The 17,327-nt window shown below is 38.1% G+C and overlaps 1 protein-coding gene across 12 annotated transcripts in view; it reads right to left on the bottom strand.

The window, feature by feature from the left end:
* The window catches only part of ABCC9 (ATP binding cassette subfamily C member 9), a 150,893-nt gene that overhangs the window by 88,753 nt on the left and 44,813 nt on the right, over positions 1–17,327 (bottom strand). For all 12 annotated transcript variants that reach the window (XM_082738588.1, XM_082738590.1, XM_082738589.1 and 9 more), the window contains 3 exons: positions 12,974–13,136; positions 7,960–8,000; positions 6,947–7,089 (listed from right to left, as the gene is read on the bottom strand). In XM_082738588.1, coding sequence (XP_082594714.1) covers positions 6,947–7,089; positions 7,960–8,000; positions 12,974–13,136 — 347 coding nt within the window. The remainder of the gene's footprint in view (positions 1–6,946; positions 7,090–7,959; positions 8,001–12,973; positions 13,137–17,327) is intronic.

Below are 17,327 nucleotides of genomic sequence, written 5' to 3'. Positions count from 1 at the left end.
TCATAGAGACTGAAAGTCAATGAGTTTCCAGGGCCTGGGAGGAGGGGCAATTGTTATTATTTGATGAATATAGCTTCCAATTTGCGGAGATGAAGTAGTTACAGAATGGACTGTCGTGGTGGTTGCACAGCAACGTAGATGTACTCTGTGACTGAACTATACACACAAGCTGGTTTAAATGGCAAATTTTCTGTTAGGTATATCTTACTGCTACTTCAAAAGAATTTCAGAGGAAAGGAAGGAAGGCAGGGAGGAAGGAAAGACAGATGGGAGGAAGGAAAAGAAAGAAAGAAAGTCTTCTGTTTGTGTACTTTCTTTGCGTCCTTGTCAGCAGATACTGACCATATAGACTGAAAGCCAGCATTAGAAATGCCTTATGAAATAATGGCCATTTGTTTATCTTAAAAGACAGGTATTTGTTCATTACTTTTTAATGAGGCATTAACTCACATGTAGTAGTTCCAGGTGTACAACCTAATGATCCAGTATTTGGATATATTGCAATCTCATCAGCACAACAAGTCTAGTTAACATTATCACCATACGTAGTTACAATTGCTTTTCCTGGGAGAGAAATGTCTAAGATCTACCTCAAAAGTAGTAGTGAAATATCTTCTTTACCTTTATGGATTTTAGTTGTCATTCTGTTCTTATATTTTGAAGATGAATTTTAAGGAGCACAGCTTTGCCATTCCAAGGAATACCTTTTAAACAATCTCATACTATGTCTTTGCACACAAAGGGAAGTCCAGGGGACAGGGTCATTTGCCTTGTGACTCTATGTCTAGCTGCTCCTGGCATGTATTACTCAATGAATGTTTGCTGAATAAATCCAAGAAGGAATAAACCAGTGACTCAGTCATTTAAGTAAAGTCAGTGATTCAACTCTCCATTTCACTTTTCTAGTACACGCACAAATCTTACTAAAGTTTTTTATGGAATTAATGAGCCCCATTCTTGCTAAACATTAAGAAGCAATGGCCTCTGAGCATAACTGGGGCACAGAAAGAACTTTCTTTCCTCTATATAACTCTCCACTTTGGAATTCCAATTACAAGGAATATCGGAGGACCCCAAGATGAATTCTTCTCTGAACCTCCTGTCCTTTCTCTTCCCCACTCCTCATCATTCTAGACTCTCTGGTTGAGAGTGCCCAGCACCAGTATTTTGTCATTTTTTGTTACTATCTCCCTCGTTCACTATGAACTCCTTAAGAGCAAAGATCTTCATCTTCAGGATCCAGCCCAATGCCAAAAATACAACGTAGTAATGTCTCAAGAAATGTCTGGTGAATGAATAAATGGGTAACACAAAAAGCATTTCCTATTCATATGAGGTCCTTTCAGAAATCACTGAGGCAAAGCAATTATGGAAAATGCATGAATGCTGACCAAGGCTGAAGTAATTCCCACCATGCTGCCTGGGTTATATATGGAAAATCCAAATCTGTGTATGTAGCATTCCTCTCCTTTAAATAGCAAATGGCACCCCTCTGCCTTCCGCATCCTTAGCATCATTTCCAGGCTGCTCAGGATTTTACTCCCTGCCGCCAGCTTCATCCCCTGCCATGTTCCACACTAGAACCCATCACCAATCACACTCAACTATGTCTAGTCCTCTAAATGCACCAGGATCTCTCACCTACTTACTCACCCTTTACCCCCAAATACATTGCTCTCAGCTTGAAAATGTTTTCCCTTTTTCTTCAACTGGCTGAGTCCTACCTATTCTTTAAGATCTTATGAAGAAGCCACAGTAACTCTTTTAAATTTTCCCTTGACTGTCTACTTTCTCACTCAATAAACTTCAGTGACACTCAAATAACGGGCCATGGTATTCTACATAGAGCTCTGTAAATAGCATAATACACCATATCGTATTTATGATGTATTATGTTTCCCCTCCTGGTCTCTCCATCTAGACTGTAGGTTCCCCGTAGATTTCACTCTACCTTTCATCTTTGCAATTTCTAATACCTTGTAATGTACCCGAAGTATTAACAAGTGCATGTAGACCCACAGAAGATGTGTCTCTGAAGCACAGATGGAGATTAATAAAATGGGAGTAAATTAGCAAAATTGAAATCGGTAAAGTATCTAAAATATTTAGGCAATGAGTCAGGCACTGTTTATATACTGTCTCATTTAATTGTTTCAATTGCCATAAGCAGGTGCTACTGCAGTACTCACTTAGTAAGTAAGGCGCTGAGCTATAGAAACACAAAATGACATGCTGGAGGTTGGACAATGAGTACTCTAGGGCTGTACTAGGATTTGACAGCAGATACATTTGATACCAACCAATTTTCTAACGTGCCTCCACCATCTTCCTAGGTTAGTGTTTTATTAATCTCCCAAGTGTTTGGATAATTCATATCAGTCTTCAAGGTTTTAGCTACATATGTTATTTTTTCACTTTTCAAGTTTCACTTTGGGTGTTTAGCTAAAGCTTGAGTACCTTGGACAGGTGCTATTATATTAATTAGGAATAAGTGACTGTTGCTGACAATTGTGTGCTTTTCTTGTAAGAACTATAACATTTTTTTGTAAACAGGGACCAGGTGGAAGTATGCATACTCTGTAATATCAGTAACAATTTATTTGATCAAAGGTAATTCTCCTGGACCAGCCAAGCATACAGTCCTTTGGGAGGTATATGAGAGAAAGAATATGAAGTTATTTTTTAACAAAGAAAGGGATTGGTTTTTACACATTTTACTCTTGGCAGATAACATCTTTGGACATAGATAATGCATTATACATCAAATACCAGAAACCTTCACTGAAATTATTTATAAAAGATACAACATATCAACTTACATTCTCCTCCGGAAAAGCAAAAACACATATTGTTTTCTTAGAAATAAAGCAAAGTGGAAAAGTGAAGCAAGCATCCTGGAAAATCACTCTTACTCAGTATTTTAGTATTTTAGATAATAGTGATTTTTCCTACTTCTCCCCATTCCGTGACTCTGTTTTGCAAATGTAGACTGGATTATGATATTGAACGTCCAGAAAACTCAAACGGTGTGGGGTGTAGGGTTGTAAGGAGAAAACCTGAATCATACCTGCCTCTTTCTTCCATTTTTTATTATGTATACATGGGGTCCCACCCACTGAGCACCACGAAGACCATTTTGGCTAACAAACTAAACATTTTAAAAAGAAAGTATAGAATTTTCACATAGGAAAGAATTTTACTGGCATGGAATTTTCCTCCTTAGAGAGGTTTGTAAGTCTCTTACAGGCATGTGTAATGCAAGTTTGGGAGTATGCTGCACCCCCTTCTAACCCACCAAATCTCTGATGCATTTAAGAGTGAAGCAAAGAACTTATCACTTCCACGGTCCTGAAGAAGAGGTTTCAAAATCAGCTCACCAAAGTCTCCGATTATAAACAGGCTGTTCAGCTTGTTGTGGGCCAACTGGCATCAAAGACTGATCACGGGTTCCCAGGCACAGAAGAAAATGCCAAACCAGTCAATACTGGGAAAAAGCTCATTTGGGTTCCCAGAACCAGCACACAGTGGGGAAAAGGCCTGGCTCCTCTGCTAACTGGTCATCTCTGTAGGACCCACAAATCAACCACTGAGACTCATTTTAAAGAAGCAAGTTTTTATAAGCTGATTTTATTTAGCCTATGGTTTGGGAAATCTGGAGCTGAGCCCTGAAAACAGACTGGTTTTTATCAAACTGGCAAGTGCCTTTCCCTGGGCCATAAAGAAAAAAGAGTGCTATGCAGAAATATACAGTGAACATTATCTACTCTCAACTTCACTAGCATTTACTGCAGCAGGATTGTATACTACGGAGGTGGAAGAGCACTCTTAGGTTTTCTTGGTGGTTTTTATTTTTTTCTTCCAAATAAACTCTTTAATCCCTTTTGATGTTTGGTAACCCCCTGACTTCAGAGAAGTTAGGTAGAACTTATCAACTGTTTCTTATCCCCACTTGAGATACAAAATCAAATTCCAATTAAAAATGAAACCATGAAAGGGACAGCTATTAAATGGAGAAAATGAAACTAAGGACCAAAATAGCAGACTTTGGCCATTCATCAATTTTATTGTTTGAAGTAGCTTCCCTTCCAGAGCACTGCCTAATTTGGAAGTGGCGCTACAAAAATCAGTCCATGTTCCGTACAACTCTTTTAAGAGGCGAACGGTAAGAAAAGTCAGACGAGTCCAGAGGGTCTAATCCTTAAACTCCAACAGCTCCAGAATTGGTTATCCACAACATAACCTACAGAACAGGACTAAAACCATTCTGTGATATTATTAGAACCAAACAGAATTTCAGTTTATAATAAGATAATGGACATGCATCTTCCAGTTTGGGGGATTGAGCCGTTGTTAAACCAATATAGAAAACTGTCCCAAACTGAAGACTCTGGTATTTTAAATGTCAAATACTAGTGTTCTTCGTAATACATAGCCATTGGGAAAATTAACTCCTCCTAAAAGACCTCACAAGAAAAAAAATTAATTAAAAAAAATAAAAGCCCTTATAAGAAAATATTCAACATTGTTATCGGTGGCAACACCAAGCTCCATGTATTTAAGGCCTCCATTTTCCAATTTTCCTTAGTATTATAACATCTTGACATTTTTTTCAAAGGCCAAGCATTATGACTGTTTATGAAACATGCTGAAGTTTTATGTTTATCAGATCTTATACCATAAGCGAAATCTACTTGAAGACTTCCCTGTTCATAATAAAGTATCAGACACAGTAGACTGTGACACAAACAGCATTATATAATATAGCACAATAAATATTGGTAGCACACTTCTTTATTATAACACAAGAAAAATGGTAGGAAATGGTCATTATCATATCACATCTATTTTTATTGTTGCGCATTGTAGGAAACTGTAAGTCTGAGACAAAGTATACACTGGTTAAAAAACTAGAGAAGCATATTTAAAATAAGCAAAATGTGGAGGGGTTTTGCAAAGTATTTCCATTGGCAGAAACCATGAGTCTTACTTAAATTTTTTCCTGGTTAAACTAAAATTAAAACAGTAAATATATGTTGATGGGAACATTGTCCATCACTATAGCTGCAAAGATAAACTGATACAGTTGTACTGGAAAATATTATGGCCATTTTCATTAAGAAAATCTTAAAAATTGGGGAGCCTGGGTGGCTCAGTCAGTTAAGTGTCCAACTCTTAGTTTCGGTTCAGGTTGTGATCAGGCCATCATGGGATGGAGCCCCACACAGGGCTGTGCATTCAGTGAAGAGTCTGCTTCAGATTCTCTCTCCCTCTCCCTCCTACTCACTTTCTCTCTCTATCCCAAATAAATAAAACCTTTAAAAAAATTTCAAATATGTGTATAATGTTTGACCTACCACTCTTTAAAAGCAACATAGCAATAAGAACCTTAATGAACCACAGGTTCATTAAGAACCTTAAAAATGGGGGTGCCTGGGTGGCTCAGTCCATTAAGTGTCTGCCTTTGGCTCAGGTCATGATCCCAGGGTCCTGGGACTGAGCCCCACATTGTGCTCCCTGCTCAGTGGAAAGACTACTTCTTCCTTTCCCTCTGCCTGCCGCTCTGCCCACTTGTGCTATCTCTCTGTCAAATAAATAAATAAAATCTTAAAAAAAAAAAGAACCTTAAAAATTCATACCATTCATACAATTGAGCGTGCACACACACACACACACTAAAAAACAAAACAAAACAAACAAACAAACAAACCAAAAAACCCACAAAAAATCTAAATAATAAATGGGCAGAAGACATGAATAGACATTTCACCAAAGAAAAGCTACAGATGGCCAAACAGATACATGAAAAGATGCACAACATCATTCATCATCAAGGAAATGCAAATTAAAACTACAATGCAGTACCACCTCACACCTGTCAGAATGCCTAAAATCAAAAACACAAGAAACAACAAGTATTGGCAAGGATTTGGAGAAAAAGGAAGCCTCATGCACTGTTGGTGGGACTGCAAACTGGTGCAGCCTGTGTGGAAGACAGTATGGAGTTTCCTCAAAAAATTAAAAATAGAACTACCCTACAATCCAGTCATTCCACTACTGGGTATTTACCCAAAGAATGCAAAAACACTAAGATATCGAAAGGATATATATGCTCCTATGTTTACTGCAGCGTTATTTACAACAGCCGAAAGATGGAAACCAACCAAGTATCCATCAACAGATGAATTAATACAGAAGGTAAGGTTATAGAGATATATATAAGTGCTTATACACACACACACACACACACTAGATTACTACTGAGCCATAGAAAAGACTGAAATCTCGCCATCTGCAACAACACGGTTGCAGCTAGAAAGTACAATGCTAAGTGAAATAAATCTCTCAGAAATAGATAAATACCATATAGCTTCACTCACATGTGGAATTTAAGAAACAAAACAGATAAACAAAGGGGGGGGGGAAGAGACAAACCAAGAAACACTCTTACTTCTAGAGAACAAACTGATAGTTACTGAAGGGAGGTGGGTGAGATAGGTGAAGGAGGTTAAGAGTACCCTTATCTTAATGAGCACGGAGTAATGTACGGAATTGAATTGAATTGAATCACTGTATTATACACCTGAAACTAATATAACACTGAGTGTTAAATATACTGGAGTTAAAATCTAAAAATCAATAATTTTTTTAAAATGTGGAAACTGTTAGAACTAGTATTCCTACTTCCAAAAATCAGTCTTAAGAAAATAATCAGAGAAAAGTTTAAAAATATAAAAAGATGTTGATCTCAATGTTATTTATAGGTAGAAAATAGAAACACTCTAAGTGCCCAGTGAGGAGGTAATCATTAGAGTACAGTACTTTCAAACAATGGACTATTGCATATCCAATAAACATCCTGATCTTAAAGAGGGGGAAAAAGTAAAAACAATACGTGAAATAAGGAGTCAAAAATCAAGCAAAGAATTCCAGACATTCCAGGGCATACCTTATGATGGCTTTGACTGCAAATCTGACCACTGTGGAGAGCAGGAACAACGGGGTGACCAGGATATGAAAGAGGGACAGGGAAGCAAAGGCCTCTGCAGGTTTTAGATTGTTCCCACTAGCATACGCATGGGTCACGAATGTCTGCGCAAAGAGAGAAGTTCTTTAGAGCAAGCTGGAGAAAGTTTCACAAACACTTACATTCAATTTTACAAACCTAACCTATTTTGCTACGCCAATACATCCATCCTAACTCTGAAAACAATTACTTCACCCAAATTACTCCCTAACAAAAAGATTTGTTATTGATAGTCTTTAATGGCTTACGTATCATCCTAGCAGTGAACTTGTAAGAAGGGCCGAGTAGAATCTGTTTACAGATTCGGAAATGGTTTTCTGTCAGATTACTTAGTAGAGGGATAACTGTGAGGTGAACCTAGAGTTCTTAACAACCAATCAGGTTCTATCCAACCAATACTAAATCTTCTAAGAGAAAAAGAAGATGTTCCGTTGTTTTAGGGTCCCCGTTATGGATCTTTACTACATGTGCCAACAATCGTGTTCCATGCACACGTACTAAATGTAATTCCAGTTTGTCATTTCAGTTTGAAATGTAATGTACTTTTCTGGTTGTTGAACTAGCATTCTCTTGATGTAAGAATGTCTGGGAACCAGATCATGAAGATTACAACAGTTAGTTCCCAACTACTATTCATTTTGCTCCCCAGGGCACACTTGGCAATGTCTGGGGAACGCTAACAGCATCCAATAGCCAGGGATGCTGCTACGTGTCCTCATGCAGAAGAGAGAACCTACCAACACAGAATTATCTGGGCCAAAAAGGCTTACAGTGTCACCGTGGAGAAACCCTGGATTAGAATTATTACAATGGGACTGCAAGAGAAAACTAGCAGAGGTGAAATAACATATATCACCACCCGTACATTCTTGCTCATAAATCATTTCTAAACACTGACTTAGTTCCATTTCTAAAAGCAAGAGAAAGTTTCTTACGGCAAGAACAGCTGCTATGGGAATTGCTGCATTCATGAAGACTGTGGAAAGAAATAAAATATGTTAGGTTCATTGAACTGTGAAATGTTTTCAGTAACTTTAATTAATCATCTATTATTACTTTAACTTTCCTTAAAGACAGGACCAAGTGCATTAAATAACATTTTGTACAGTGTCCACAAACAGTGCCCTGTTGGTATTTCCTTGTTTAAAGTCATAGGAGTTCCCCACATTAGTCCTGAATCAAAAAATACTTCTCTTTTTTAACAGAGTTTTTTAAAAAAATATTTTATTTATTTACTTGAGAGAGAGCACGAGCATGAGGGGGGTGAAGGGCAGAGGGAGAAGCAGACTCCCCACTGTGAAGGGAGACCAATTTGGGGCTCGATTCAGGCCTGAGCTGAAGGAAGACACTTCACTGACTGAGCCACCTAGGTACCCCAGAAAATACTCTTATCTTACAGAAAAATTATTTTTTATGAACTGTTACAAACTACAAAATTCAGATGAAATACTCCTTTAATGATACAAATAATTAGAATCCATTCAAATGTGCCTTCCTGAGAGTGCCTTCCAGCTTATATTTCACTTGGTCCACTAAGCTAACTTAAATATATGAAAACTGAGTTATTATGGTGCATAAAAACAAGAATTTGACTTCCAAAAGTGAAATTTATTTCCAGTTATAGACCTTTTGTTTAGCAAAACCCCTCCATCTCCTGAGCCCTCTGCTTGTCTGAATGTCTCTTTAGGAACATACTGCACTCATATTTGATGAGATGATATGTATAATTGAAACAAGGAAAATTCATCTTTTAGGCTAAAATACTAACATTTAGAGGTTATAGGAAAATTAAAAAGCCAAGTTGATGACTTGTAGTTATATTTTTCATAAACCACAGAGTTCTAGGAACTGAGCAGTAAAAGAGTACATGAATTGGTGACATAGTGAAAGCTAGAACCCGCTTTCCTTGACATGCAGGAGAGAGTTCATCCAAAAACCAACGTCAGTCCTCATGACCCACTCTCGTGAATTACCCTCATCACTGTACACAAAATCAGATCGTGCTTTTGTGGATCCATACATGGCTTGGTTATCAAATCCAAATTCTTGTACAAGACTGGGAATCCAAACACCGCCCTGAGTTTCCTAACAGCACAGATGAGGAGTTATGTTTCTACCTCCATCTTCTTTCTGTGGCTATTGTCATCCTGTTCTTCAAGTCCATTTTTTCGTTTCCCCTCATCATTATTTATCATTCATTTTATAGTCCACGTCTTTGAATAGGTAATTTCCCCTTGATGAGGAAGAACAAAAACAACTGCTATTTGTTTGGAAACCATTTCTACAGCAATCTGCACCAGGTAAATGTAGCAGGTACTGTTCCTATACCATTACAAAGATGAATCTTCAGGTCACACAGCTGGGATACAAACCAATGCAGTCAGGCCTCTCAGACCGCTTGGCACCACCTTGCTCTGAACTAACATGTCACAAGCACTGAGGTGTGATAAGAGAGCTTTACATACATTCTCATATATTTTTTTAAGATATTATTTATTTATTTGAGAGAGAGGAGAGAGAGACAGAGACAGAGAGTATGAGAGGGGAGTGGGTCAGAGGGAGAAGCAGACTCCCACTGAGCAGAGAACCCGATTCGGGACTCCATCCTGGGACTCCAGGATCATGACCTGAGCTGAAGGCAGTTGCTTAACCAACTGAGCCACCCACTCAACCACATTCTCACATTTAATAACCTTAACTACCCTACACAATAATGAGCAAGCAGCTTGCAAGATTCCAAACTAGGAGGTCATACAGCTTGGATTTAAACGTAGACCTTTCTGGTCTCAAAGCTCTTTGCTCTTGGGGTAACTGGGTGGCTCAGTCGTTGTGTCTGCCCTGAGCTTAGGTCATGATCCTAGGATCCTGGGATCAAGCCCCACATCAGGCTGTTTGCTCAGTGGGGAGTCTGCTTCTCTCTCCCTCTGCCCCTCCCCCTGCTCGTGCTCTATCTCCCTCTCTCTCTTTCTCCATCAAATAAATAAATAAATATGTTGGGTTGCTTTTTTTTTTTTTAAAGCTGTATGTTCTTTTCACTTCTTCATATAAGACTCTATCAAAGCAAAGACAAAAAAATATAGTACTGGTTTTTTGCCTTTTACCAATGGATTAAATCTATAAATAGTATACAACCATTTGGCAATGGAAAGTAGGAAATTAATAGAATTTCTCTTCCCCCCAGATATTATCTCAAATGGCAAGAATACGGATTCATAAATGCAGAGATGAATCTTCAGTTCTACTAGTAAGTGTCCTGTTTCTTTGCTTTTCAATATTTCCAGATACCACTGACTGAGCACTTTTATGTTTCAGGTACTTTTCTAGACAGTTGACACACATAATCTTATTTAATTTCTGAAGATGCTCTTAATATTTCCCAGCTTCCTGATGAGAAAACTGAGACTGCCCCCAATACTAACCAAGGCTGTAGACCTGACAAGTTGTTGAGGCAGGATATCATTTTAGGTCAGCTTGCCCTCTAAGACTCAATAATAAGCACTCTGTTATACAACTGACTTTTTCCTTTAATTATTTTTTATTTTCTTGTGGTGCTCTACAAATCCTATTTACAAAATGTGTGTGTGTGTGTGTGTGTGTGTGTGTGTGTGTGTGTGTGTGTATTTGTGTTTTAAGTGGGCTCCATGTTTGGGCATGGAGCCCAATGCAGTGCTTGAACTCATGACCCTGAGATCAAGACCTGAGCTGAGAACAAGAGTCAGGTGCTTAACCAACTGAGCAACCCAGGTGCCCCTATTTATAAAATTCACTGCCTCATTTGATTCTCACAATATATCTGTGATAATGATTTATTATTATTACACCAATTTTTAGATGAGGAAAGTGATGGTTGGAGGTTAGTAAGCACTAGACCATTTACCAGGTGCTTTATATGACATAATGACTATGAAGCATTTGATGTCATGCCTGGAACAGAATCAACAACCCCAATCAACATTTGTATCATTCATTATTTTAATCTTTACTACAGTCCTACATGATAGAAATCACCTCATGTTACAGATGAAGAAATTGGCGCTTGGAGGATATAAGTAATTTGGTCAAGGCCGCACTGCCAAAAAGTGGCAGAGTTGGGATTTATAGCCAGTTCTACACAACTCCCACAGTTCAAGCTCTTAATCACCAAGAACGCTGTACATAACCATATCATAAATCTTACAAATGGTCCAACTGGGAATTTTATACCACTGGCTCAAGAATTCCCACTGCCTATCATAAACATCTGACTCTGTATTTTTACTTTCATTATTTCTTGTTTTTCTTTCCTGTTATCCTCTGTCCTCCCTTCTTTTGTATCTGACTTTCAAAAACCCATCCAAATTTCATGTCTGGAGACAGACAAACTGGATTAACAACCCACCCGTGCCATTTAGTAGGTTGATGATTTAAATGAGAATCAAGTTACTTAAGCTCTCTCCACCTCAATCTTTTAATATCTAAAATGAAATTAATAGTAGAATCTAAATCATTGGGATGCTGGGAGGATTAAATGGGATTATATGTGTAAAGCCACTTAGGGCAAAAATTGGCTTAGTATCTCAACTTTTTTTTATTGTTATTTTTTCTGGCTTCATCCATCCTTTCCATGAGTATTTCAGTCCACTGCAGAGAGAAATATACATTCCCCTGCCAGGGTCACCAGATTAGAGTACTGTTATATAAACAAGTGGATATCAATCCTTCTATCTTCTAGCATTTTGATGTCATATTAGCAGTGGTGCAGAGCTGGAAGAGAAATCTCCTTCCCATTTCATTTCTAATTCATCAGGCATTAGGGCTAGAATAAATGAGCTATATAAACCAAATATTTTCTCTAAATCTATTTCACACAAGAAGTATTTATAATCTCTAAGAATTAAAGTAGTTTAGAATTCAAGAGGAAATAATATATTAACTTCCAGCATTTTAATTTGTTTGAAGCCTTGGGAACAATAGAGATAAACAAAACTGACATACAAACCAGATCAAATGTTGGTGGGAGTAGTTTGGCCAAGTTTGTAAGAATTGTACTAACATAAACTTAATTTTTCTTGAGAGTACTCAGTGTCACTCTGGGGGAATAACAATAATTTTGTTAACAGCTGCTTTATAAAAATTAGAGTTGAAGATAAGAGTGCTCCATATTTAAAAGTTCTTGAAAATGTATTGGAAAAGAGGATTTTATGTTAATATAACTTGACTTCTTTCACTCAGAAGTGCTGACATTTCTTCTTCTCAATTTTCAATAATAGCATTTTAAGTATAATCTTCAAGAAAATATAATATCATAAGCTCCCAGATAAACAGGTAAGACAACTGCAGATAATTTTTGAGGCTCTTTGGGGATAAGAAGGTCAATAGCCTGGGTTTCTCAGTGGGTTAAAGCCTCTGCCTTGGGCTCAGGTCATGATCCCAGGGTCCTGGGATCAAGCCCCACATCAGACACTCTGCTCAAGGGGGAGCCTGCTTCCTCCTCTCTCTCTTCCTGCCTCTCTGCCTATTTGTGATCTCTGTCTGTAAAAGAAATAAATAAAATCTTAAAAAGAAAAAAAAAAAGGTCAATAGCAATACAGTCCAATCAACTTAAGTAAACGAAACTGTTACTGAAAACCCACTATTCGTCCCAATGGTAACTAATACTACGGTTTCAATCACAGGTACTACGCTCATCACCATCCCCAATTTACAGACGAAGAAACAAAGGATTTCAGACGCAAAGTAACATGACAAAAGCACACATCCTCAAAGAAAACAAATTTAGGTCAACCTGACTAAGCCTATGCTAACCCTGTTTTTTAAATTTAAATAGGCTCAGATGGCTAATGGCTGTTGGGCAGCACATAAGTAGAGAATGAATGGATTTCCTCAGAAGAGTAGAATGTTTCAGGGGTCATAATCTAAAGTAAATAGGCCACATGTTTTTTGGTGGTCCTTAGAGCAAGGGCAACTTACTAGAGAGTGATGTATAAAGTGCAAAGGTTTTGAGACTGGATAGTTCTTTCATTCTTGTTTCTTCTACACTTTTGCAAAAGATGTGTTCCCAGGCATACAACTTTAGAAGTTTGATGCCTTTCAATATTTCATTTGTTTTCTTCAGTCTCTCCGTAGAATAATCCTATAAAACAAAAATAAAAAAAACAATGCACACTGCATCCAAGTGAAGCAAAGAGGTGGAACTCTGTATGTACGAGACAGGGATGAATCAGATCTTGATCTCTGCCTGGCTCCACCACTGATTGTGACTTTGAGATCCCCTGGGGGTGGGGGCCTGGGTGAGGGTGGGGGAAGGAAAACTCTTTATGCCTCTGCCTCCAACTCTAAAGTGAAAAGTTGAATGAAATGGCCTCAAATATCTTTCCACCTAAAAACTCTTATGTTTCTGTTGCTTTGGGTTAAATAAAAGCAGTTTCTTAAAGTATCAGATGATTTCCTTGAATCAGGTCTGCAAATAGTATATATAGACATTTAGGGAAATGACACAGAGACTTCCAGTGGCTCCTCCCAACATCTAACTCATTTTATTCTCTCCTCAGCACTATCACTCATACTTAGAAAACAATGAATGTAAGGAAAATTAGTTTGCTTCTTATTTGGGAATGTGAGGGTTGTGTATGTTCACAAGGGAGGTGTTCATGTTGTATCTTCATAATACAGTTACTGAAACCAAGGTTTTTACCTTTAACTTCAAGAGATTTCTACATACCTCTTCATAAGCTCTTGTTTAAAGCCTAAACTAGATTTACTCATTACTGAGAGTTTGGATTAACTGTAAAGAAATTTTTTACAAACGGCACAATTTATTCAACTGCTGCAACCTCTACCACCGCCAAGTATTAAAATGATCAGTAAGGTACATTATATCCAATGAACTATCAAAAGGAGCAGGCAAGTGGCCCAAAGGCGATAGGAGGAAGCAAAAGTAGCAAATGGCTTGGCTTTTATTCATCTTCTGGTCTTTACAGGGTCTTAGATGCCTATCAGATGATTGTTGAATGAGTAAATGAATACAGTATCATGAGCTCAATGAAAGACAGATGTTTGAGGATAGTCTTGTCTCCACTTTGTGTCTCTCTTCCTCACCTCTCTGTATTCATGCCCTAAAGTAAAGATGGACGGTTAGCTAAGAGAGAAACAATGAGTAGCCTCACTAGGAGCAGCAGAAAAACAAGTGACAGAAACCACCTGCATGACACACAATTTGCTTGTCACAGCAGAAACCAACTTGGGAAACACTTCCATCAGTGGCAGCATCCCTACATTTTATGCCTGATTCACAGACAGACTCTCTCATATTTAATCAAACTTTATTTCTAAACATCCTGTCAACAATTTTATTATTTGCAAATATTTCCTTAAAAGAAGCCAATTCTTAGTCCAATAAAATGGTTTTATGACATGCTGAAGCCAGAAAGGGTCAATCATTGGCTTTGCTTGCTTGCCAAGCTGACCATGAACATATTTAGCCAGAGCAGTAGCCACTGAAATACTTGAGTGTAACTCCATAGATCATCTCATGGCTTGATTCGACTCGAGGGAAATTTAACTTCAGAAGCAACAAACCTGATGCTTTATTCATTCTTTGAACCATTTATCCCATGTCAACAATTAACATCCAATGGACTCAAAATACACTCAGGTATATTCTCTAGACAGGTGATCTAGAAAATGATCCATGCCTCATCACCCATGGCACTTAAAAACATCAGGAATTGTGCCTCTGGTATTTTGAGTCTGAGATGATCAAATCATAAATTTCAAATCCACTTTTAAAACAAGTGGGTTTTGTTGTTGTTGTTGTTGATTGTTTCCTTTGCTATGCAGAAGCTTTTTATCAAAGAGGCAACCCACAGAATGGGAGAAGGTATTCACAAATGACACTACAGACAAAGGGCTGATATCCAAGATCTATAAAGAATTCCTCAAACTCAACCCCCCAAAACCGGATATTGTCAAATATGGGCAGAAGACATAAACAGACACTTCTCCAAAGAAAACATTCAAATGGCTAACAGACACATGAAAAGATGTTCATCATCATTAGCCATCAGAGAAATTCAAATAAAAAACACAATGAGATACCACCTTATACCAGTTAGAAAGGCCAAAACTAACAAGTCAAGAAACAACAAGTGTTGGAGAGGATGTAGAGAAAGGGGAAACCTCTTACACTGTTGGTGGGAATGCAAGTTGGTGCAGTCACTTTGGAAAACAATGTGGAGATTCCTCAAGAAATTAAAAATAGAGTTACCTATGACCCTGCAATTGCACTACTGGGTATTTACCCCAAAGATATGGATGTAGTAAAAAGAAGGGCCATCTATACCTCAATGTTTGTAGCAGCAATGGCTACAGTCATCAAACTGTGGAAAGAGCCAAGATGCCCTTCAACAGACAAATGAATAAAGAAGATATGGTCGATATATACCATGGAGTATTATGCCTCCATCAGAAAGGATGAATACCCAACTTTTCTATCAACATGGACAGGACTAGAGGAGATTCTGCTGAGTGAAATAAGTAGAGAGAGTCAATTATTATATGGTTTCACTTACTTGTGGAGCATAAGAAATAACATGGAGGACATTCACAGAAGGAAAGGAAAAGTGAATTGGGGGAAATCGGAGGGGGAGATGAACCATGAGAGACTGTGGACTCTGAGAAACAAACTGATTTTGGAGCGAAGCAGATGAGGGGATGTGTGAGTCTGGTGGAGGTATTAAGGAAGGCATGTATTACATGGAGCACTAAGTGTGGTACCTAAACAATGAAACTTGGAACACTAAAAAAATAAAATAAAATTTTTAAAAAAGACTCCACCCCCAAACTACTAGAACTCATACAGCAATTCAGCAACATGGCAGGATACAAAGTCAATGTACAGAAATCAGTGGCTTACTTATACACTAACAATGAAAATACAGAAAGGGAAATTCCATTTACTATAGTAAATTCCATTTACTATAGCACCAAGAACCATAAGATACCTGGGAATAAACCTAGCCAAAGAGGTAAAGGATCTGTCCTTGAGGAACTACAGAACACTCATGAAAGAAACTGAAGAAGACACAAAAAGATGGAAGACCATTCCATGCTCTTGGATCGGAAGAATAAACATTGTTAAAATGTCTATACTGCCTAGAGCAATCTATACTTTTAATGCCATTTCGATCAAAATTCCACCGGTATTCTTCAAAGAGCTGGAGCAAATAATCCAAAAATTGATATGGAATCAGAAGAGACCCCGAATTGCTAAGGAAATGTTGAAAAACAAATATAAAACTGGGGGCATCACGTTACCTGATTTCAAGCTTTATTACAAAGCTGTGATCACCAAGACAGCTTGGTACTGGCATAAAAACAGACGCATAGACCAGTGGAACAGAGTAGAGAGCCCAGATATGGACCCTCAACTCTATGGTCAATTAATCTTCGACAAAACAGGATAAAATATACAATGGAAAAGCTGCTGGACAGCTATATGTAGAAGAATGAAACTTGACCATTCTCTTACACCGTACACAAAGATAAACTCAAAATGGATAAAAGACCTCAACGTGAGACAGGAATCCATCAGAATCCTAGAGGAGAACATAGGCAGTAACCTCTTCGATATCAGCCACAGCAACTTCTTTCAAGATACGTCTCCAAAGGCAAAGGAAACAAAAGCGAAAATAAACTTTTGGGACTTCATCAAAATCAAAAGGTTCTGTACAGCCAAGGAAACAGTCAACAAAAGAAAGAGGCAACCCACGGAATGGGAGAAGATATTTGCAAATGACAGTACAAACAAAAGGTTGATATCCAGGATCTATAATGAACTCCTCAAACTCAACACACACAAAACAGGCAATCATATCAAAAAATGGCCAGAAGATATGAACAGACACTTCTCCAATCAAGACATACAAATGGCTATCAGACACATGAAAACATGTTCATCATCACTAGCCCTCAGGGAGATTCAAATTAAAACCACATTGAGATATCACCTTATACCAGTTAGAATGGCCAAAATTAACAAGACAGGAAATAACATGTGTTGGAGGGGATGTGGAGAAAGGGGAACCCTCTTACAGTGTTGGTGGGAATGCAAGTTGGTGCAGCCTCTTTGGAGAACAGTGTGGAGATTCCTCAAGAAATTAAAAATAGATCTTCCCTATGACGCTGCAATTGCACTCCTGGGTATTTACCCCAAAGATACAGATGTCATGAAAAGAAGGGCCATCTGTACCCCAATGTTTATAGCAGCAATGGCCACAGTCGCCAAACTATGGAAAGAACCAAGATGCCCTTCAACGGATGAATG

The sequence above is a fragment of the Mustela nivalis genome (assembly GCF_964662115.1).
Source record: "Mustela nivalis genome assembly, chromosome: 7".
Lineage (NCBI taxonomy): Eukaryota > Metazoa > Chordata > Mammalia > Carnivora > Mustelidae > Mustela > Mustela nivalis.
The sequence above is the reverse complement of the archived record's forward strand: the minus strand, read 5'-3'. Positions and strand labels throughout refer to the sequence as shown.